The sequence below is a fragment of the Pan troglodytes genome, chromosome 4, assembly GCF_028858775.2.
Source record: "Pan troglodytes isolate AG18354 chromosome 4, NHGRI_mPanTro3-v2.0_pri, whole genome shotgun sequence".
Lineage (NCBI taxonomy): Eukaryota > Metazoa > Chordata > Mammalia > Primates > Hominidae > Pan > Pan troglodytes.
This window is the reverse complement of record NC_072402.2, coordinates 137,299,942-137,322,291: the sequence shown is the minus strand read 5'-3', so window position 1 is coordinate 137,322,291 and position 22,350 is coordinate 137,299,942. Positions and strand designations below refer to the sequence as shown.

General features: G+C 43.8%; 1 protein-coding gene across 2 annotated transcripts in view; it reads right to left on the bottom strand.

The window, feature by feature from the left end:
• Nucleotides 1–22,350, bottom strand: part of UBE2D2 (ubiquitin conjugating enzyme E2 D2) — a 67,474-nt gene that overhangs the window by 23,327 nt on the left and 21,797 nt on the right. For both annotated transcript variants that reach the window (XM_517968.7, XM_063810736.1), the window contains exon 2: nt 3,965–4,028. In XM_517968.7, the coding sequence (XP_517968.1) occupies nt 3,965–4,028 (64 nt within the window). The remainder of the gene's footprint in view (nt 1–3,964; nt 4,029–22,350) is intronic.

Sequence of the window (22,350 nt, the reverse complement as noted above, 5' to 3'; positions counted from 1 at the left end):
GCTCATGCCTGTAATTCCAGCGCTTTGGGAGGTAGAGGTGGGCGGATCACTTGAGGTCAGGAGTTCAAGACCAGCCTGGCCAACATGGTGAAACCCATCTCTACCAAAAATAGGAAAATTAGCTGGGCGGCGGGGCACGCGCCTATAATCAGCTACTCGGGAGGTTGAGGCAGGAGAACTGCTTGAACCCACGAGGTGAAGGTTATAGTGAGCCAAGACCGCACCACTGCACTCCAGCCTGGGTGACAAAAGCGAGATTCCGTCTCAAAAAAAAAAAAAAAAAAGTTTTAAAAATATACGGGATATATGTCCCTTATGAGATATATGACTTGCAACAATTTCTTCCATTCTATATGTTTTATCACTTTCGTGATGGCATCATTTGCAGCCTGTATATTTTTTCTCTTACTGATTAGCTTTGGGAGAGTTTGTTTTTTTGAGATGGAGTTTCAGTCTTGTTGCCCAGGCTGGAGTGCTATGGCGCGATCTCGGCTCACTGCAGCCTCTGCCTCCCGGGTTCAAGCGATTCTCCTGCCTCAGCCTCCCAAATAGATGGGATTACAGCTCCCACCACCACACCTGGCTAATTTCTTGTATTTTTATTTTTAGTAGACGGGGTTTCACCAGAGTTCAAGGCCAGACTGGTCTTGATTGAATTCCTGGCGTCAGGTAATCCACCTGCCTCGGCCTCCCAAAGTGCTGGCATTACAGGCGTACAGACGTGAGACACCACACCCAGCCTTTTTTTTTTTTTTTTTTTTTCGGAGACAGAGTCTCACTCTGTCACCCAGGCTGGAGTGCAGTGGCGCGATCTCGGCTCACCACAACCTCCGCCTCCCAGTTCCAACGATTCTCCTGCCTCAGCCTCCTCGGTAGCTGGGATTATAGGCAGGCGCCACCGCGCCCAGCTAATTTTTGTATTTTTAGTAGAGACAGGGTTTCACCATGTTGGCCAGGCTGGTCTTGAACTCCTGGCCTCCCAAAGTGCTAGGATTACAGACGTGAACCATCGCACTCGGCTGTGGGAGAGTTTTATTTAACTCTCCAAAGGGAACAATTTTTCAACCTGAGAAAGAAATGTATAGTGCTAACTATGGCAGAAGCAAAGCAAAGACAAATCACTTTAGCATGCTAAAGAAAACTTCAAAATTGAAATCAAATCCCCTGACTCCAACCACTTTTAATTAAAGATTTTCAGCCATTCTTAACTTGGAGGAATTTACCTAAAAGCACTTTTCTAACTGAATAGAAAGAGTACACTGATGTATGTGGCCCATATGATACAGTGGAAGGACAAACTAGAATCAGAAAACCTGAGAGTGAGTTCACATGGAGAATCTCCATGAGATTCTCATGGGACTTTTTTCTAAAACAATTTAAAATTTCTACTCCACTCACCTAAATGAGTTGTTGTAAGGCTTAAATGAGACAATGTGTGTAACAGCACTTACTAAATTATTTTGTATAGTTTAAGTACTTAGCCTGCCTTGTTTGGTACCAAATACTATAGTTACTCACGCTAGGTAAGTCAGAATATAATAATGTAAATGAGTTTTTTCATGACATGTACTTAGACTCATAATTTATAATATTTATCTATTTGTAAAGTAATCCTTGTAAAAGGGCCTTGCTTTGATTCTTCATGATTTGGCAGACCAGACACATTCTTTTTTTCCGTTTTTTTTTTTTGTTGTTGTTGTTGTTTTTGTTTTGAGAGAGTCTCGCTCCCGTTGCCCAGGTTGGAGTGCAGTGGTGCAACCTTGGCTCCCTACAGCCTCAACTGCCTGGACTCAAGCGATCCTCCCACCTTAAACTCCTCCTGAGTAGCTGGGGCTACAGGCATGCACCACAAGGCCAGGCTAATTTTTGTATTTTTTTGTAGAGATAGGGTTTCACCATGTTGCCCAGGCTGGTCTCGCACTCCTGGGCTCAAGTGATCTGCCTGCTTCAGCCTCCCAAAGCACTGAGATTACAGGTGTGAGCCACTGGGCTTGGCCCAGACACAACATTATTAAGAAAAATCAGGAAAAAACAATTTGAGGCCAGGCGCAGTAGCTCACGCCTGTAATTCCAGAACTTTGGGAGGCCAAGGCAGGTGGATCACCTAAGGTCAGGAATTCAAGACCAGCCTCGCCAACATGGCGAAACCCCGTCTCTACTAAAAATACAAAAACTAGCCAGGTGTGGTGGCACGTGCCTGTAATCCAAGCTACTTGGAAGGCTGAGGCAGGAGAATGGCATGAACCCAGGAGGCGGAGCTTGCAGTGAGCTGAGGTCACGCCACTGCACTTCAGCACGGGCAATAGAGTGAGACTTCATCTTAAAAAACAAAACAAACAAACAAAAAAATATTAAACATAAGCTAATTTAACCATGTACTCATTTTGGTCTGAATCTACATATTTACACAAGTGTTTGTAAGTATGCATACTTTAAAATATTTGTTAAATGTTACAAATTTTTTTTTCTTTTTTTTTTTTGAGAGTAAGTCTCACTCTGTCACCCAGGCTGGAGTGCAGTGGCACAATCTCAGCTCACTGCAACCTCTGCCTCCTGGGTTCAAGCAGTTGTCTGCCTCAACCTCCCAAGTAGGTGGGATTACAGGCGCCTGTCACCATGCCTGGCTAAATTTTTTTCTATTTTTAGTAGAGGTGGGGTTTCACCATCTTGGCCAGGATGGTCTCAAACGTCTGACCTCGTGATCCGCCCGCCTCGGCCTTTCAAAGTGCTGGGATTAGAGGCATGAGCCACGACGCCCCGTCCTGTTTTTATTTTTTGAGACAGCGTCTCACTCTGTCGCCCGAGCTGGAGTGCAGTGGCATGGTCCTGGCTCACTGTAAACTCTGCTACCCAGGCTCAGGCTCAAGCAAACCTCCCACCTTAGCCTTCCAAGTAGCTCGGACTACCAGCATGCACCAACATACCCGGCTAATTTTTTTGTGTGTTTTTTGTAGAGACAGGGCTTCACCATGTTGACCAAGCTGGTCTTGAACTCCTGGGCTCAATTGATTAACCTGCCTCGGTCTCCTAAAGTGCTGGGATTAGGGACATGAGCCATCACACCCAACCAAATGTTACAGTTTTTTGTGAATTAGTTTTACATCACATAGCATAGTCTCATTCAAATATCCCCTCTTTAAAAAAAGTTAAAAGACACTATATGGGAAAAAATTATGTTGAAATGAAGTGGAACAAAGAGGAAATTATCATCTAATGTGTGCATTAAGATCATCTCATAAATTATTTTAGACAAAATTAAGCAGATAAATTGGACATTAAAAATAAAGACCTGCTTTTGGCCAGGTGTGGTGGTTCATGCCTATAATCCCAGCACTTTGGGAGGCCAAAGCGGGCGGATCACCTGAGGCCAGGAGTTTGAGACCAGCCTGGCCAACATGGCGAAACCACGAATCTACTAAAAATACAAAAATTAATCAGGCGTGGTGGCATGCACCTGTAATCCCAGATACTCGAGAGGCTGAGGCACGAGAATCACTTGAACCCAGGAAGCAGAGGCTGCAGTGAGCTGAGATCACGCCACTGCACTCCAGCCCGGGCTTGACAGAGCGAGACCCTGTCTCAAGAAAAAAATAAATAAAGACCTGATTTCACAAGTATGAGTCAGTAGAAAGTCAGACACAGACACATATACTATCATCCTTAGTATTATCTTACTCAAGAATAATAGCTAGTTGTAGGTAAAAGCTTAAATATTTCACTCCAGGAAAATACCCAGAAGGGATGAAGGTAAGGTAGGAGAGGACCAGAACAACTACATAGCCAATACCTGGCAGAAGATTCAAAATGTAATGAACAACACAGATGATAATGGGATGAACATAGAGTTGCTCCCTTCATGGGCCACTAAAGGTTAAACACTGCCTCTTCCCTATACCGTAATTGTTTCTTCACACAAAATAACCACTGTTATGCTATTACTCCATTATTCCTTTTAAATACTTACTATCATCTCCAACAGGACCTGCTGAACACTGTGCTGGAGGGTCCCGTGCCAGATCATTCAATTCCTACAGAAAAAAGAAAGAAAAGAAATATATTCAACATAAATGTACCTTTTATCCATTACTAAAGTTTATATTGTTACCAATATTCTCTGTCCTGCTGGTGAAACTCTCTTAAGAGCATTCCTTCAGAGTAAGAGATGAGTAGATTGGTGAATCTTTAAGGTATTTTGGATTCTTCAAGGCAATGTGTATTTTTTTAAAGTGGGTCATTTTTGCTTTGTTCAGAGCTTAGCAAATAAATACAATCAGGAAGGTAAAACATGTATCATGTATTATGGGCCGGGCGTGATGGCTCACACCTGTAATCCCAGCACTTTGGGAGGCTGAGGCGGGCAGATCACTTGAGGTCAGGAGTTCGAGACCAGCCTGGCCAACAAGCCTGTCTCTACTGAAGATAGAAAAAATTAGCTGGGCATGGTGATACATGCCTGTAATACCAGCTACTCAGGAGGCTGAGGCAGGAGAATCCCTTGAACCAGGGAGGCGGAGGTTGCAGTAAGCCAAGATTGCACCACTGCACTCCAGCCTGGGCGATAGAGCGAGACTCCATTTCAAAAAAACAAACAAACAAAAAACATGTATTATGTATTAAAGAGCCAAAAATACTGTTTTTTGTTTGTTTGTTTGTTGTTTGTTTTTTGAGACGGAGTCTCGCTGTCGCCCAGGCTGGAGTGCAGTGGCGCAATCTCAGCTGACTGCAAGCTCCGCCTCCAGGGTTCACGCCATTCTCCTGCCTCAGCCTCCCGAGTAGCTGGGACTACAGGTGCCCGACCCAAACGCCCGGCTAACTTTTTGTATTTTTAGTAGAGACAGGGTTTCACCGTGTTAGCCAGGATGATCTCAATCTCCTGACCTGGTGATCCGCCCACCTTGGCCTCCCAAAGTGCTGCGATTACAGGCATGAGCCACCGCGCCTGGCCAAAATTGTTTTAATGTAAACATTTCATTTATTATTTTTCAAAAAAAATTTAAGGCCAATTTTTGTACCTCAAAACTATTAGGTTACACTTGGGACAAGCTCCTAAAGTCATAAATGTTCCAAAATTATACTGGACCATCTGACAAGTTGATATGCTTTCAGTGGAAGTCCACTACCAGGGTTCTAAAAGTAGAAAAAACTTTGAAGGAATATATTTTAGGCTGGGCACAGTGGCTCATGCTTGTAATCCCAGCACTTTGTGGGGCCGAGACGGGAGGATCACCTGAGGTCAGGAGTTCGAGACCAGCCTAGCCTGGTGAACATGGTAAAACCCCATTTCTACTAAAAATACAAAAATTAGCTGAGCGTAGTGGGTGCATGTCTATAGTCCCAGCTACTCAGGAGGCTACAGCAGGAGTATTGCTTGAACCCAGGAGGCAGAGGTTGCAGTGAGCCAAGATCATGCCACTACACTCCAGCCTGGGACAACAGAACGAGACTTTGTCTCAAAAAAAAAAGGAATATATTTTAAAAGGCTGACTGAAGTAATAAAAGCCACCATAGAGCTTTGTAGTTCCCAGGAGCGATGGCTCACACCTGTAATCCCAACACTTTGGGAGGCCAAGGTGGCGCCAATCACTTGAGGCCAGGAGCTTGAAACCAGCCTGGCCAACATAGCAAGACCCCGTCTGTACTAAAAAAACAAAAAATTAGCTGGGAGTGGTGGCACACGCCTGTAATCCCAGCTACTCAAGAGGCTCAGGCAGAAGTAATGCTTGAACCCAGGAAAGGGAGGTTGCAGTGAGCTGAGATCATGCCACTGCACTCCAGCCTGGGTGACAAAGGGAGACTCCATCTCAAAAAAAATAAAAATAAAAATAAAAATAAAAGCTTTGTAGTCAGAGATTGGTCTACCTGGAATAATGCTTTACAACCAGTTACCAGCTTCTCAGCTTTTTAAACATAAAAGCCCAGAAACTTGAGACTTGTTATTGGGTGGGGATGCCTGAAAAATCACAAGGCAGGAAATCATACTAATTCCATTTCCCCTCAGCTTGGTTTTTGAGACAAAAAGAAAGTTCTCAAGAAGAACTAGTTTTGATTATACTTTAAAACTACAAGAGTAAAAACAGTAAAGTCTAAGATTTTTTAAATCCAAAACCATTTAGACTCTTATGTCGTTTCATCCTGTCTGTAAGCTTGGAGTACACAAAACATAAAGTACAGAAATAAAGTTTGAGAAAGGGCCAGGCACAGTGACTCATGCCTGTAATCCCAGCACGAGGCTGAGGCAGGCAGATCACGAGGTCAGGAGATCGAGACCATCCTGGCTAACATGGTGAAACCCCATCTCTACTAAAAATATAAAAAATTAGCCGGGCATGGTGGCGGGTGCCTGTAGTCCCAGCTACTCGGGAGGCTGAGGCAGGAGAATGGTGTGAACCCGGGAGGTGGAGCTGGCAGTGAGCCAAGATCACGCCACTGCACTCCAGCCTGGGCGACAGAGTGAGACTTCGTCTCAAAAAAAAGAAATAAAGTTTGAATAAAAAGAAGGCTTTGGATTGAGATAACGATTAACTTACTCAAATATCTCAAATTTTGGATTTTATGTCTCTAAAATAGAGATTTTCTGCCCATCTCAAGAAAAAAAGTAATAGCCTACTGTATAGTTCCCATTCTCAAATATTACTGACAGCACAGGTTGGTATAACTAAGAACACCTGGCTTTATTTAAGACACTGCTATAGCAACAGGTTGTTAATTAAAATATAACTTGAATTTAACAATTTAACAACTGAATTGAACAATTCTGAAGTCCTGCCATGTTCATTAAGTGGAATTTTACTTTTGATTTCGCTTTAATCTTTTGCCCCTTTCAAACTGAGTTACTTTTTTCCATGCTGAATAACATCAAGGTTTTTAACTCAAGAGCTAAGATTTATCTAAGCAGAATACAAGATCCATCAGTCCATTTCAGGAGCCAATATAATTTTAAAACCCTAAGCCAAACTTAGGCTAATAGACATTTAACACACTCATTCAACACTTCCTTGGCTGATGGCACTGATACAGCTGAATCTCAAAAGCATACTGCTAAGTGAAAGAAGCCAGACATAAGGCTACATGATGTATGATTCCATTTATATGACATTCTAGAACAGGCAAAACTATAGTGACAGAAAGCAGATCCATGGTTCCAGTGGCTGGAGGGAGTTGGAGCGGGGAATAACTATAAAAGAGACATGAAGAAAATTTGAGGAGTGATAGAAATGTTCAAAATCATTATTTTGGTAGAGATTGGACAACTATATTTGTCAAAACTCAAATTGTACACTAAATGTTACTGTAATACTGTATCTCAAAGTTGTTTATTATTATTTTTTAATCTAATTTTTTTTTTTAGACGGAGTCTCACTCTGTTGCTCAGGCTGGATGCAGTGGCACGATCTTGGCTCACTGCAAGCTCTGCCTCCCGGATTCACGCCATTCTCCTGCCTCAGCCTCCTGAGCAGCTGGGACTACAGGTGCCCGCCACCACGCCTGGCTAATTTTTTTTGTATTTTTAGAAGAGATGGGGTTTCACCGTGTTAGCCAGGATGGTCTCGATCTCCTGACCTCGTGATCTGCCCACCTCGGCCTCCCAAAGTGCTGGGATTACAGGAGTGAGCCACCACACCTGGCCTATTATTATTATTATTATTATTTTAATGCAGAGACAAGGTCTCACTATGTTTCCCAGGCTGGTGTCTAATGCCTAGACTCAAGCGATCCTTCCGCCTCAGCCTCCCAAAGTGCTGGAATTACAGGTGTGAGCCACAGGGCCTGGCCAGTTTTTTATTCTTAAAAGTACATTTGGGCTGGGCACGGTGGCTCACGCCTGTAATCCCAGCACTTTGGGAGGCCAAGGCGGGTGGATCACAAGGTCAGGATTTCGAGACCAGCATGACCAACATGGTGAAACCCCATCTCTAAAAAAAATACAAAAATTAGCTGGGTGTGGTGGCGCACACCTGTAATCCCATTTACTGGGGAGGCTGAGGCAGGAGAATCGCTTGAACCCAGGAGGCGGAGGTTGCAGTGAGCTGAGATTGTGACACTGCACTCCAGCCTGGGCGACAGAGCGAGACTCCGTCACACACACATACACACACACAGGACATTCGGATTCAGAAACAGATCTTTTTTAAAAAAGAAAAAGCACGTAACTATCCATCTTTACATGTGCATAAAATATCTCCCAAGAATACACAAGAAACGCCAGGCACAGGGGCTCATACCTGTAATCCCAGCACTTTGGGAGGCTGAGGTGGGCGGATCATGAGGTCAGGAGTTCGAGACCAGCCTGGCCAACATGCTGAAACCCCATCTCTACTAAAAATACAAAAATTAGCCAGGCATGGTGGCGCGCACCTGTAGTCCCAGCTACTCGGGAGGCTGAGGCAGAATTGCCTGAACGAGGGAGGCGGAGGTTGCAGTGAGCCCAGATCTCACTGCTGCACTCCAGCCTGGGTGACAGAGTGAGACTCTGTCTCAAAACAAACAAACAAAAAACAAAACAAAACAAAAAACCCCACAAGAAACTAGTTAATAAATAATTGCCTTTAGGAAGGAAAGCTTAGGGGTGAGAATGAGAACTATATATATTGCTTTTACACATTTTGAATTTTATAAAAGTGTGTATATTGCCCATTTGAAAAATAAATTACCCTTTAAAATTTTCTTTTTCTTTTTTTAACCAACTGGGTCTGTGCAAGAATTATCCTGACTATAAGTGTGGATTAAAATAGCTGTTAAAAATTGTCATCATGGCTGGGCACAGTGGCTCACTTGAGGTCAGGAGTTCGAGACCAGCCTGGCCAACATGGCGAAACACCATCTTTACTAAAAGTACAAAAATTAGCCGGGCGTGGTGGGGGCTCCTATAATCCCAGCTACTCAGGAGCCTGAGGCAGGAGAATCACTTGAACCCAGGAGGCAGAGGTTGTAGTGAGACAATATCGTGCTACTGCACTCCAGCCTGGGTGACGAGAGCGAGACTCCGACTCAAGGAAAAAAAAAACTGTCATTTGGGGTGTAATCTAAATAGTGAAAACCCAATTATGGCAAATAAACATACAATCTATAAAACTGATATCTCTACATCATGATGAAAACTGAAGTTGAATCTTAAAATTTAATAAAGGCATCGATCTAGTCGGAACATGTGGGCAGAAAAAAATAATACCCAAATATATAAGGCTGTGTTTTAACAGTTGGCTTTAAACCTATACATTAATTTCAACTTTCTATTTTATGAGAAAGAACAATAGGGAAATAAAGTACAGCCAGCCCTCTGTGTCTATGAGTTCCACCAATTGTGGGTCAAATACACTGGGGAAAAAATGATGTCTGTACTGAACATGTGCAGACTTCTTTGGTCATTATTCCCTAAACACCACAGCATAACAACTATTTACAGAGCACTTACACTGTATTAGGTTTTATAAGTAATCTAGAGATGACTTAAAGTATACAGGAAGATGTGCACAGGTTATACGCAAATACTATGCCATTTTATATAAGGGACTTGAGCATCTGTAGATTTTGGTATCCATGGAAGGACCTGGGACCAACCTTTCATGGATACCGAGGCAGGAATGTATATATAATTATGTTTAGAAAAAAGTGATGGGGTAAGGAACTTTGACAGTTAAAGTAGAACATTCTCAATTTATAAAAAGATTATTGACCGGGTGCGGTGGCTCACACCTGTAATCCCAGCACTTTGGGAGGTCGAGGTGGGTGGATCACCTGAGGTCAGCAGTTCAAGACCAGCCTGGCCAACATGGTGAAACCTGGTCTGTACTAAAAATACAAAAATTAGTCAGGTGTGGTGGTGTGTGCCTCTAATTCCAGCTACCCAGGAGGCTGAGGCAGGAGAATCGCTAGAACCCGTGAGGCAGAGGCCGCAGTGAGCAGAGATCACGCCACTGCACTCCAGCCTGGGCAATAGAGACTGTGTCTCAAAAAAACAAAATTTTTTAAGGAAAAAAAGAAAAAAAACAGATAATTAAAGTAGAACACTGAAACTTTGAAAGCCTAAGACATATATATATATCACAACACTATAGCAAAAAGAAACCCTCTGAATTCCTTGAGGGGAAGGCATCCTTCAAGGGATGTGCAGATTTCCCTTTCACTATATCCTTGAGTAGGCAACTTAAGCTATTAGTCGGTAAAAATTAACGCTTCGTTACAAGCTATTTTTAAACCACCCTCCTTCCCCAATCATAACAATTATGAAACAAAATAAAAATAGCATGGGAAAGATTTGTTTACCCTGTTGGTCCTCACCCTATGGTGTAAGGTGAAAGGAAGAAGATGGGAAACTGAGAGAGGTTATAATTAACTTTGTAGAAAAATGGCTCTAAAGTCAAGTTTTAGTAGTCTGAATACTGCTATACAAATCGAGGCTCTTTGGTGGTTAAAATCACACTATGAAAATATTTAAACAAAGATTATGATTCATAGCATTGTAATTTCAGGGCTGGGCACGGTGGCTCATGTCTGTAATCTCCACACTTTGGGAGGCTAAGGTGGGAGGATGGCTTGAGGCCAGGAGCTCCAGACCAGCCTGGTCAACAAAGTGAGACTCTATCTCCACAAAAAAAAATTTTTTAAATTAGCCCAGCATGGTGGAGGGAGCCTGTAGTCCTAGCTACCTGGGAGGCTGAGGTAGGAGGATTGCTTGAGCCCAGGAGTTCAAGGCTGCAGTGGATCGTGCCACTATACTCCAGCCTAGGCAACAAAGTGAGACCCCATCTCTAAAAAAGAGTACATATTTTAATATATCTTTTAATGTTACATGTTACATATGTGTTTATTACATACATCAATACCTATTTGTGTGTTATATATAACAATGTATATATAACAATGTATACATTATGTTACATATTTTACATATTAAAACATATTAAAATATGTATGTATATATAAAATTTCAGGGTCATAAGAGATCATTTAGACCTATTCCCAATTTTATAAGAAAACAAAATACAAAGTATCTAACCCAAGGGTAAGGACTTGAGTGTTCTGCTGTACCATGGTTCTTTAAATCTGGATCTAAAATATTAGAAATGTACAAGTTAGAAATGTCTGAGAATCGGCCAGGTGCAGTGGCTCATGCCTATAATCCCAGCACTTTGGGAGGCCAAGGTGGACGGATCACAAGGTCAAGAGATAGAGACCAGCCTGGCCAACGTGGTGAAACCCTGTCTCTACTAAAAATACAAAAGTTAGCTGGGTGTGGTGGCGCTTGCCTGTAGTCCCAGCTACTCAGGAGGCTGAGGGAGGAGAAATACTTGAACCCGGGAGGCGGAGCTTGCAGTGAGCCGAGATCACACCACTGCACTCCAGCCTGGGTAACAGAGCGAGACTCTGCCTCAAAAAAAAAAAAAAGAAAAAAAGAAATGTCTGAGAATCATGTTATTTGGGAAATTAAGCTGAACCTCTTTTAAGATTACTGAAACTCTTTTAAGATTACTGAAATGCAGCCAAGCCTGGTGGCTCATGCCTGTAATCCCAGCACTTTGGGAGGCCAAGGTGGGTAGATCACGAGGTCAGGAGATCGAGACCCATCCTGGCTAACACAGTGAAACGCCATCTCTACTAAAAATACAAAAAATTAGCCGGGCGTCGTAGCACGTGCCTGTAGTCCCAGCTACTCGGGAGGCTGAGGCAGGAGAATCGCTTGAACCCAGGAGGCAGAGGTTGCAGTGAGCTGAAGTCGTGCCACTGCACTCCAATCTGGGCAACAGAGCAAGACTCCATCTCTCAAAAAAAAAAAAAAAAAGATTACTGAACTGCAAAGAAACAACAGTTAAACCAGTAGTTCTCAAAACTGAGATACTGACACAGCAGGATCACCATCACAAGGAAGCTTATTAGAAATGCAAATTCACAGGCTCTACCCCACAACTACCAGGTCAGAAACTCTGAGGTGGAGCCAAACTGTTCTAACAAGGCCTCAAGGAATTATAATTCACACCAGAGCTCATTACTTTTATGTCTGATGAGTTAAAAAGCATCAGAGATAAAAGGTGATACTAGAAAACTCACTACCAAGAAGATTTGAGGGGAAAGCACGGGAGGGCAAAGGGCAAAATGGCACAAACTGGAAAAAGAGATGAGACTTAGAAGGCCAAGGTGTGTTCCAGGTTTTCATTTTTTTCCTTTTTCTTTTTTTGTAAGACAGAGTCTTGCTTTGTCGCCCAGGCTAGACTGCAGTGGAGCAATCTTGGTTCACTGCAACCTCTGTCTTTCCCAAGTTCAAGCAATTCTCCTGCCTCAGCCTCCCGAGTAGCTGGGATTACAGGCGCCCGCCACCAGGCCCGGCTAATTTTTGTACTTTTAGTAGAGATGGCGTTTCACCACGTTGTCCAGGCCGGTCTTGAGAGCTCCTGACCTCAAGGGATCCGCCCGCCTCGGCCTCCCAAAGTGCTGGAATTACAGGCATGAGCCACCGCGCCCGGCCCCAGGTTTTCAAGACAGATTGAAGGGGAGCAGTCTGTCATTACTATAGTACCTGCATTCTCCCTGCCTCACTCCTATCTTAACTAGGGTTGCAACAGAAACAATTTAATTTTTACTACTTGCTTATGTTCCCAGCATAACACTTAAGCTAATATTTGAAAACAACTGCTTACATATTTTAAAATTATGAATTTTTAAAACTCAGGAAATATTAGTAACTCATTAACTTACATGAGTTTGAAAGACATAATTTCTGACAAATCAAATCATCTGGAGCTGATAGACTTAATCCCTTAGCACTCTCATTTTCTATTTCTCTCTTAATATTGTTGCCTTCTAGTATAAAGACAGACAAACCGATGGAAACATGTATCAATATCAATCTCTCCCTGAACTAACTATAAGCAGACATGGTAAGCTTATCTGAGATTAAACTGTGTATTCCCTCTAAAAAGATTCAAAGCAACTAAAAGTATAGAAAATACCCACCATGGGTCGGGTGCGGTGGCTCATGCCTGTAATCCCAGCACTTTGGGAGGCTGAGGTGGGTGGATCACCTGAGGTCGGGAGCTTGAGACCAGCCTGACCAGCATGGAGAAACCCTGTCTCTACTAAAAACACAAAATTAGCTGGGCGTGGTGGTGCATGCCTGTAATACCAGCTACTTGGGAGGCTGAGGCAGGAGAATTGCTTGAACCCAGGAAGTGGAGGTTATGGTGAGCCGAGATTGCACCATGCACTCCAGCCTGGGCAACAACAGCGAAACTCCATCTTAAAAAAAAAAAAAAGAGAGAAAAAGAAAATACCCACCATAGGTTGGGCGCAGTGGCTCACACCTGTAATCCCAGCACTTTGGGATGTTGAGGCAGGCGGATCACCTGAGGTCAGGAGTTCGAGACCAGCCTGACCAGCATGGAGAAACCACCCCCCCGCCACTAAAAATGCATAATTAGCTGGGCGTGGTGGCACATGCCTATAATCCCAGCTATTCAGGAGGCTGAGGCAGAAGAATCACTGGAACCCGGGAGGTGGACATTGCAATGAGCCAAGATTGCGCCACTGCACTCCAGCCTGGGCGACAGAGCAAGACTACATCTCAAAAAAAAAAAAAAAAAGAAGAGAAAATACCCACCATGAACTCACAACCCAGCTTTGCCCAGTCTTAACATCGCCATACTAGCTTAGGATCTACATCCCCTGTGTACCCTCCCAGAACTGATTAATACCCTAAATATACAGTGTTTATCATTCCCATGCATTCTTTTATACTTTTTTCTAAGAGTCCATAAACAAGACAGTACTGTTTACATGTTTTTAAACTTTTATTTAGATAGCGTTACATGGCATGTACTCTTCTGTACTTTGCTTTCCCTCAAAATATTGAGATATTTTTCCACAAAGATACAAAGGTAGATCTAGTTTGTTCCTTTTTCTTTCCTTTTTTTATTTTTTTATTTTTTTTGAGACAGAGTCTTGCTCTATTGCCCAGGCTGAAGTGCAGTGGTGTGATCTCAGCTCACTGCAACCTCCGCCTCCTGGGTTCAAGCGATTCTCCTGCAGCCGCCTCCCAGGTAGCTGGGATTACAGGCATCCACCACCACGCCCAGCTATTTTTTGTATTGTTAGTAGAGACGGGGTTTCATCATGTTGGCCAGGCTGGCTTGTTCCTTTTTCTACTACTGTTTATTCTGCTACTCTATGTCTAAACCACAACAGATCCTTTATTTCCTATTTTTCACTATCACAACGATTTGGTAAATATTTTTATACACGAGTATTAGGTAAACACTTCACTTTAACTAGAAAGTACCAACCCCTGGCCGGGTGCGATGGCTCATGCCTGTAATCCCAGCACTTTGGGAGGCCAAGGAGGACAGACCACAAGGTCAGGAGATCAAGACCGTCCTGACTAACACAGTGAAACCCCGTCTCTACTAAAAATACAAAAAATTAGCCGGGTGTGGTGGTGGGCACCTGTAGTCCCAGCTACTCGGGAGGCTGAGGCAGGAGAATGGTGTGAACCCAGGAGGCGGAGTTTGCAGTGAGCCAAGATTGCGCCACTGCACTCCAGCCTGGGCGACAGAGCAAGACTCCGTCTCAAAAAAAAACAAAGTACCAACCCCCACTTTAAATTATAATTTCCTTGTCAACCCTATAGTTAATGTTTCATACAACAAATGATTTGCTACTTAATTTTGCTATGTATTGAGATGTTTCAACTATTAAAGCCATTTTCTTCTAAATAAATCACTACTTTCTAAGTATATTTTAAAAACTCTAGACAGCCTTCATTTCAATAATTGTTTCCATCAAAACAAACACTGTATGCAACTGTTGTTTTTTGGCTATTTTTTTGAGACAGGGTATCACTGTCGCACAGGCTGGAGGATCTCGGCTCACTGCAACCTCCACCTCCCAGGTTTAAGCAATTCTCCCACCTCAGCCTCCCAAGTAGCTAGGACTACAGGCACACACCAACATGCCTGGCAAATTTTTGTACTCTTTGTTAGAAACAGGGTTTCACTATATTGGTCAGGCTAGTCTCGAACTCCTGACTTCAAGTGATCTGCCCACCTTGGCCTCCCAAAGTGCTGGGAATACAAGCACGAGCCACCGTGCCCGGGCTATTTTTTTTTTCTTTAAGAGACAGAGTCTTGCTCTGTCACCCAGGCAGGAATGCAGTGGCCTGATCATAGCTCACTGTATCCTTGAATTCCTGGGCTCAAGTAATTCTCCCACTTCAGCCTCCCAAGTAGCTGGGATTACAGGTGCAAACCAAAGACGCTCTGCTAAGAAGATTAAAGCAAGAGAGGCTGACTGTGGTGGCTCATGCCTGTAATGTCAGCACTTTGGGAGGCCAAGGGAGGATAGCTTCAGCCCAGGAGTTTGAGACCAGCCTGGGCAACATAGGGAGACCTTGTCTCTACAAAACATTTAAAAATCAGCTGGGCATGGTGGTGTGCACCTGTAGTCCCAGCTATTCAGGAGGCTGAGTAGCTGGAACTACAAGCAGGAGGATCTACAACTGGGAGGATCACTTGAGCCCAGGAGGTCGAGGCTGCAATGAGTAGCCACTGCACTTCACCCTGGGTGACAGGGCAAGACCCTATCTCAAAAAACAGAAGAAGTTACATCAGGTTCCAGGAAATACTTTAAAGATACGATCTGTGTGACAATGTTGACAGCTTCCAGTAGTGATCAAATATACAGCTAATACTTAATTTTTGGATTACAATATTTTCTCTAGGTAAAAAAGATTTTTCTCATGAAGCCTATCCCTTTTAATGATATGTTATATAAAGATATTAGCAAAATTTGTCATTTATATAATCTAATTTGTTGTACTACTATATTTAGATAAAAATTAAAAGCTTACACTATCACAACCCAGAAAGTAAAGCTAAACAAGGCCCAGCCTGGCCAACATGGTAAAACCCATCTCCACTAACAATACAAAAATTAGCCAGATATGGTGGCATATTCCTGTAGCCCCAGCTACTTGGGAGGCTGAGGCAGGAGAATAGCTTGAACCTGGGAGGCGGAGGTTGCAGTGAGCTGAGATCGCGCCACTGCACTCCACTCCACCCCAGCCTGGGCGACACAGCAAAACTCCCTCTGTCTCAAAAAAAAAAAAAAAAAAAAAACGCTAAACAAGGCAAGGCAGGTGCAGCGGAGGCTGAGGCAGTAAGACTGCTTGAGGCCAGGAGTTCAAGACCAGCCTAGGCAACACAGCAAGACTCCATCTCTACAAAATAGAAACATTTAGTCAGGCATGGTGGTGCACATCTGTAATCCCAGTCACTTGGGAGGCTGAGGCTGGGGGATCACTTGTGCCCAGGAGTTGGAGACTACAGTGAGCTATGGAGAGACAGGACTAGCTGGATTTCCTAGACCAAGAATCCATAAGCCTAGCTGGGAAGGTGACCACGTCCACCTTTAAATACGGGGCTTGCAACTTAGCTAATACCCGACCAATCAGAGAGCTCACTAAAATGCTAATTAGGCAAAAACAGGAGGTAAAGAAATAGCTAATCATCTACTGCCTGAGAGCACAGCAGGAGGGACAATGATCTGGGAAACCCAGGCATTTGAGCTGGCAATGGCTACCCTCTTTGGGTCCCCTCCCTTTGTATGGGAGCTCTGTTTTCACTCTATTAAATCTTGCAACTGCACTCTTCTGGTCCGTTTTTTTTTTTTTTTTTTTTTGAGATGGGGTCTTGCTCTGTCGGCCAGGCTGGAGTGCAGTGGCGCGACCTTGGCTCACTGCAAGCTCCGCCTCCCAAGTTCATGCCATTCTCCTGCCTCAGCCTCCCAAGTTGCTGGTGGTGCCCGCCACCACGCCCGGCTATTTTTTTTATTTTTAGTAGAGACGGGGTTTCGCCATCTTAGCCAGGATGGTCTCAATCTCCTGACCTTGTGATCTGCCCACCTCGGCCTCCCAAAGTGCTGGGAATACAGGCGTGAGCCACCACAGCCTCATCCATGTTTGTTATGGCTTGAGCTGAGCTTTCGCTCGCTTTCCACCACTACTGTTTGCTGCTGTCGCAGAGCCGCTGCTGACTTCCATCCCTCCGGATGGAGCAGGGTGTCCACTGTGCTCCTGATCCAGTGAGGCACCCATTGCCACTCCCGATCGGGCTAAAGGCTTGCCATTGTTCCTGCATGGCTAAGTGCCTGGGTTCATCCTATCCAGCTGAACACTAGTCACTGGGTTCTACGGTTCTCTTCCGTGACCCACAGCTTCTAATAGAGATATAACACTCACGGCATGGCCAAAGATTCCATTCCTTGGAATCCGTGAGGCCAAGAACCCCAGGTCAGAGAACACGAGGCTTGCCACCATCGTGGAAGTGGCCCACCACCATCTTGAGAGCTCTGGGAGCAAGGACCCCTGGTAACACTAGGATAGTGCCACTGTACTTCAGCCTAGGCAACAGACTCTGTCTCTAAAAATATTTTTTATAAAAACTAAACAAGGCACTATATTGTATTTATGCTGATAAAGTAAATGGACTAAAATTCTGTTTAACAAAAGAAGATGCTTATTACCCTAACATAAAACAAATAATTCAAAAAACTACAGACATTTTAAAGAAAATTCTTTTTTTTTTTTGAGACGGAGTCTCGCTCTGTCGCCCAGGCTGGAGTGCAGTGGCGAGATCTCGGCTCACTGCAAGCTCCACCTCCCGGGTTCATGCCATTCTCCTGCCTCAGCCTCCTGAGTAGCTGGGACTACAGGCACCCACCACCACGCCCAGCTAATTTTTTGTATTTTTAGTAGAGACAGGGTTTCACTATGTTAGCCAGGATGGTCTCCATCTCCTGACCTCGTGATCCGCCCGCCTCGGCCTCCCAAAGTGTGGGGATTACAGGCGTAAGCCACTGTGTCCAGCCTAAGAAAATTCTTTTTTAGACTCATCATTGACCTTAAATACAAAACCAGATCTACACTTGAAGAGGGGGTGGAGGGTGTTAGTTAGAATCAGGAAGTCAGAGAATAAGGTAGGAAAAGTCAGCTATGGGAAAAGCAGTTTTAAAGTCAGTGAGTTCCATCTTATAAGTTATTTATATCCAATAAATTGCAGTTTACACATTAAAATTTGCCTACCACGTTTAAAGTTTCACAAAGGAGAAACCAATATGAAATTCTGAGATTTAAAAAAAAAAAAAAATTCTAAGCTAGACCCCAGATAATCTTTATCTTCACAACAGCAGTTATGGTTTTAAAACATCAACACTAAACATTTGCAATTAAAAAGAACAGACTTATCTTTCTTAGGATGAAAAAGATCTTAACTCTTTATTCTCTATGGGCCTCCTTTTCCTAGGAAGCTATTTTATTAACTGTACTATACAAATCTAGTATCATATATGGTACTATATAGCTGTATTTCTTTCTTCTTTTTTTTTTTTTTTTTTGAGACAGAGTCTCGCTCTGTTGCCAGGCTGGAGTGCAGTGGCACAGTCTCGACTCACTGCAATCTCCACCTCCCGGGTTTAAGTGATTCCCCTCCCTCAGCCTCCCTATGTTTCATTTTTAATTTATCCACAACTACCAAAAGTTAACCTCTGCACAAACTCTTCTCTACCCCTTTAATGTTTAATTATGACTCCTTGAATGAGAGACAAGGTATATCACATTCTTCACTGCATTCTGTAGAGACTGGAACATTAGAGGCACTCAAATGTCTGAGTGGGTTAATGCTTAGTAGGGTACCAAGCAGAATTAGTGCTCAAATACTTACAAAGGCACATAAAAAATTTCCAAAAGGAAGTCTAGTCCATTCAGCCCAATCACCAATAGCAGCAGGAAACAGAAAGTCTATAGGCCAGGCACAGGGACTCATGGCTATAATCCCAGCACTTTGAGAGGCTGAGGCTGGAGGACTGCTTCAGCCCAGGAGCTCGAGATCAGTTTGGTCAACAAAGTGAGACCCTGTCTCTACAAAAAATTAACAACAACAACAACAAAAATTAGCCGGGATGTGGTAGCACATTCCTGTAGTACTAGCTACTCAGGAGGCTGAGGCAGTAAGATTACTTGAGCCCAGAAGTTTGGGGCTGCAGTGAGCTATAATCTCACCACTGTATTCCAACCATCTTGGGGGATGGGGTAAAACTCTGTCTCAAAAAAAAAAAAAAAAAGACCTGCACGCAGCCGGGCACCGTGGCTCACATCTGTAATCCCAGCACTTTGGGAGGCTGAGGTGGGTGGATCATGTGAGGTGCGGAGTTCGAGACCAGCCTAACCAACATGGAGAAGCCCTGTCTCTACTAAAAATACAAAATTAGCTGGGCGTGGCGGTGCATGCCTGTAATCCCAGCTACATGGGAGGCTGAGGCAAGATAATCACTTGAACCCAAGAGATGGAGGTTGCAGTCAGCTGAGATCGTGCCATTGCACTCCAGCCTGGGCAAGAAGAGCGAACCTGCGTCTCAAAAAAAAAAAAAAAAAAAGTTAGTTTATACTGACATACACAATATATTACGATGTAATTACTGAACTTGAATGAAAAAGGTGTTTTGGGCTAGGCACGGTGGCTCACGCCTGTAATCCCAACACTTAGGGAGGCCGAGACAGGTGGATCACCTGAGGTCAGGCGTTCGAGACCAGCCTGACCAACATGGTGAAACCCGGTCTCTGCTAAAAATACAAAAATTAGCCGGCTATGGTGGCACATGCCTGTAATCCCAGCTACTAGGGAGGCTGAGGCAGGAGAATCGCTGGAACCCAGGAGGCAGAGGATGCAGTGAGCCGAGATCGCGCCACTGCACTCCAGACTGGGCAACAAGAGCGAAATTCTTGTCTCAAAAAAAAAAAAAGAAAAGAAAAAAGAAAAAGGTGTTTTGGGGTAAATGTGTAAAACACGAGAGAACAAGGAGTTTCTTTATTTGAGTACTTTAGCAACCACTGAGATGGAAATGTGTTATGAAGAGAATATAGTCATGCTAAACTTAACGAAAGGCATACATTCTGAGAAATGTGTAGCTGTAGGAACATCAAAGTGTACTTACACAAACCGAGATGGTATAACCTAGGCCACATGGTATACAGCCTTATTGCTCCTAGGCTAGAAACCTGTACAGCATATTACTGTGCTGAATACTGTAGGCAACTATAACAAAATGGTATCTGTGTATCCTAAATATATCTAAACAGAAAAGGTATGGTAAAAACATGAGGAAAAAAAGGTAAAAAATGGCACACCTCTATAGGGCACTCACCATGAACAAAGTCTGCAAGACTGGAAGTTGCTCTGGATGAGTCCGTAATGAATGAATGTGAGGGCCTAGGACATTACTGATTATTGTACACTACTGCAGACTTTATAAACACCGTACACTCAGGCTATAATAAACTTATTATTTTTTAAATTTACTTTTTCAAAAAAGGAATTGCGCTACAACAGCTATGTCACTAGGCAACAGGAATTTTTTGGCTCCATTATCTTATGGGACCACTGTCATAATATCATCTGTCATTGACCAAAATGTCATTATGTGGCATATGACCATATTCTCTATTCATTCAAGAACCTTTCCTATTTTACCTTTAACTATCTTTTGTTCATTTCACAACTTCTTTTTCTTTCGAGATGGAGTCTCGCTCCGTCGCCCAGGCTAGAGTGCAGTGGCATGATCTCAGCTCACTGCAACCTCCACTTCCTGGGTTCGAGCAATTCTCCTGTCTCAGCCTCCCGAGTAGCTGAGACTACAGGCACCTGACACCACGCCCAGCTAATTTTTGTATTTTTAATAGAGACAGGGTTTCACCTTGTTGGCCAGGTTGGTCTCGAACTCCTGTCCTCAGGTGATCCACCCACCTCAGCCTCCCAAAGTTCTGGGATTACAGGCGTAAGCCACTGCACCTGGCCAACTTCTTTAAATTGACAAAATTGCATATATTTGTCATGCACAATATGTTGTTCGGAAATATGAATACATTGTAGAATGGCTAAATTGAGCTAATTAACATATGTATTACCTCACATACTTATTTACTTCACATACTTACTTCTTTTGGTAGTGAAAACACTTAAGAAATCTACTCTCAGCAATTTTTAAGAATACATTGTTATTGGCCGGATGCAACGGTTCATGCCTGTAATCCCAACACTCTGAGAGGCTTAGGCAGGTGGATCACCTGAGGTCAGGAGTTTGAGACCAGTCTGGCCAACATGGTGAAACCCCGTCTCTACTAAAAATACAAAAATTACCCGGGTGTGGTGGCACATGCCTGTAATCCCAGCTACTAGGGAGGCTGAAGCGGGAGAATCACTGGAACCCAAGAGGCGGAGGATGGAGTGAGCCAAGATCGCGCCATTGCACTCCAGCCCGGGCGACAAAGCGAGACACCGTCTTCAAAAAAAAAAAAAGAAAAAAAAGCCGAGCACAGTGGCTCACGCCTGTAATCCCAGCACTTTGGGAGGCCGAGGCGGGCAGATCATGAGGTCAGGAGATCAAGACCATCCTGGCTAACACGGTGAAACCCCGTCTCTACTAAAACTACAAAAAATTAGCTGGGCATGGTGGCAGATGCCTGCAGTCCCACCTACTTGGGAGGCTGAGGCTGGAGAATGGAGTGAACCCAGGAGGTGGAGTTTGCAGTGAGCTGAGATTGGGCCACTGCACTCCAGCCTGGGCGACAGAGCAAGACTCTGCCTCAAAAAAAAAAAAAAAAAAAAAAAAAAAAATTCGAATCTAAATCGCTTCGAAATCTGAAAGTTTTTCTGAGTGCTGACATAATGCCACAAGTAGAAAATTCCACACCTGGTCGCATGTGGTAGGCAGCAATTAAAACACTGTTAAATTTTATTTCATGATGAAAATTATTTAAAATATTGTGTAAAGGCCAGGCACAGTGGCTCACGCCTGTAATCTCAGCACTCTGGGAGGCCGAAGTGGGAGGATCACTTGAGGTCAGGAGTCCAAGACCAGCCTGGCCAACATTGTGAAACCCCGTCTCTACTAAAAATACAAAATTAGCTGGACGTCACCTGAAACCAGGAAGCAGAGGCTGCAGTGAGCTAAGATCATACCACTGCACTCCGGCCTGGGCAACAGAGCAAAACTCCATCTCAAAAAAAAAAAAATTGTGTAAGGCCTATAATCCTAGCACTTTGGAGGCCAAGGCAGGATGACTTGAGTCCAGGAGTTCAACACCAGCCTAGATAACATAGTGAGGCCTTGTCTCTACAAAATTAGCTGGGCGGCAGTGCCTATACACCTGTACACCACAGTGCCTACAGTCCTTGGGAGGATGGCTTGAGCACTGGAGTTTAAGACTGCCATCAGCCATGATCACACTATTGCATTGCACTCCAGCCTGGGCAACAAAGTGAGACTCTATCTTCAAAAAAAAACAAAAACAAAACCAAAACCAAAACCAAA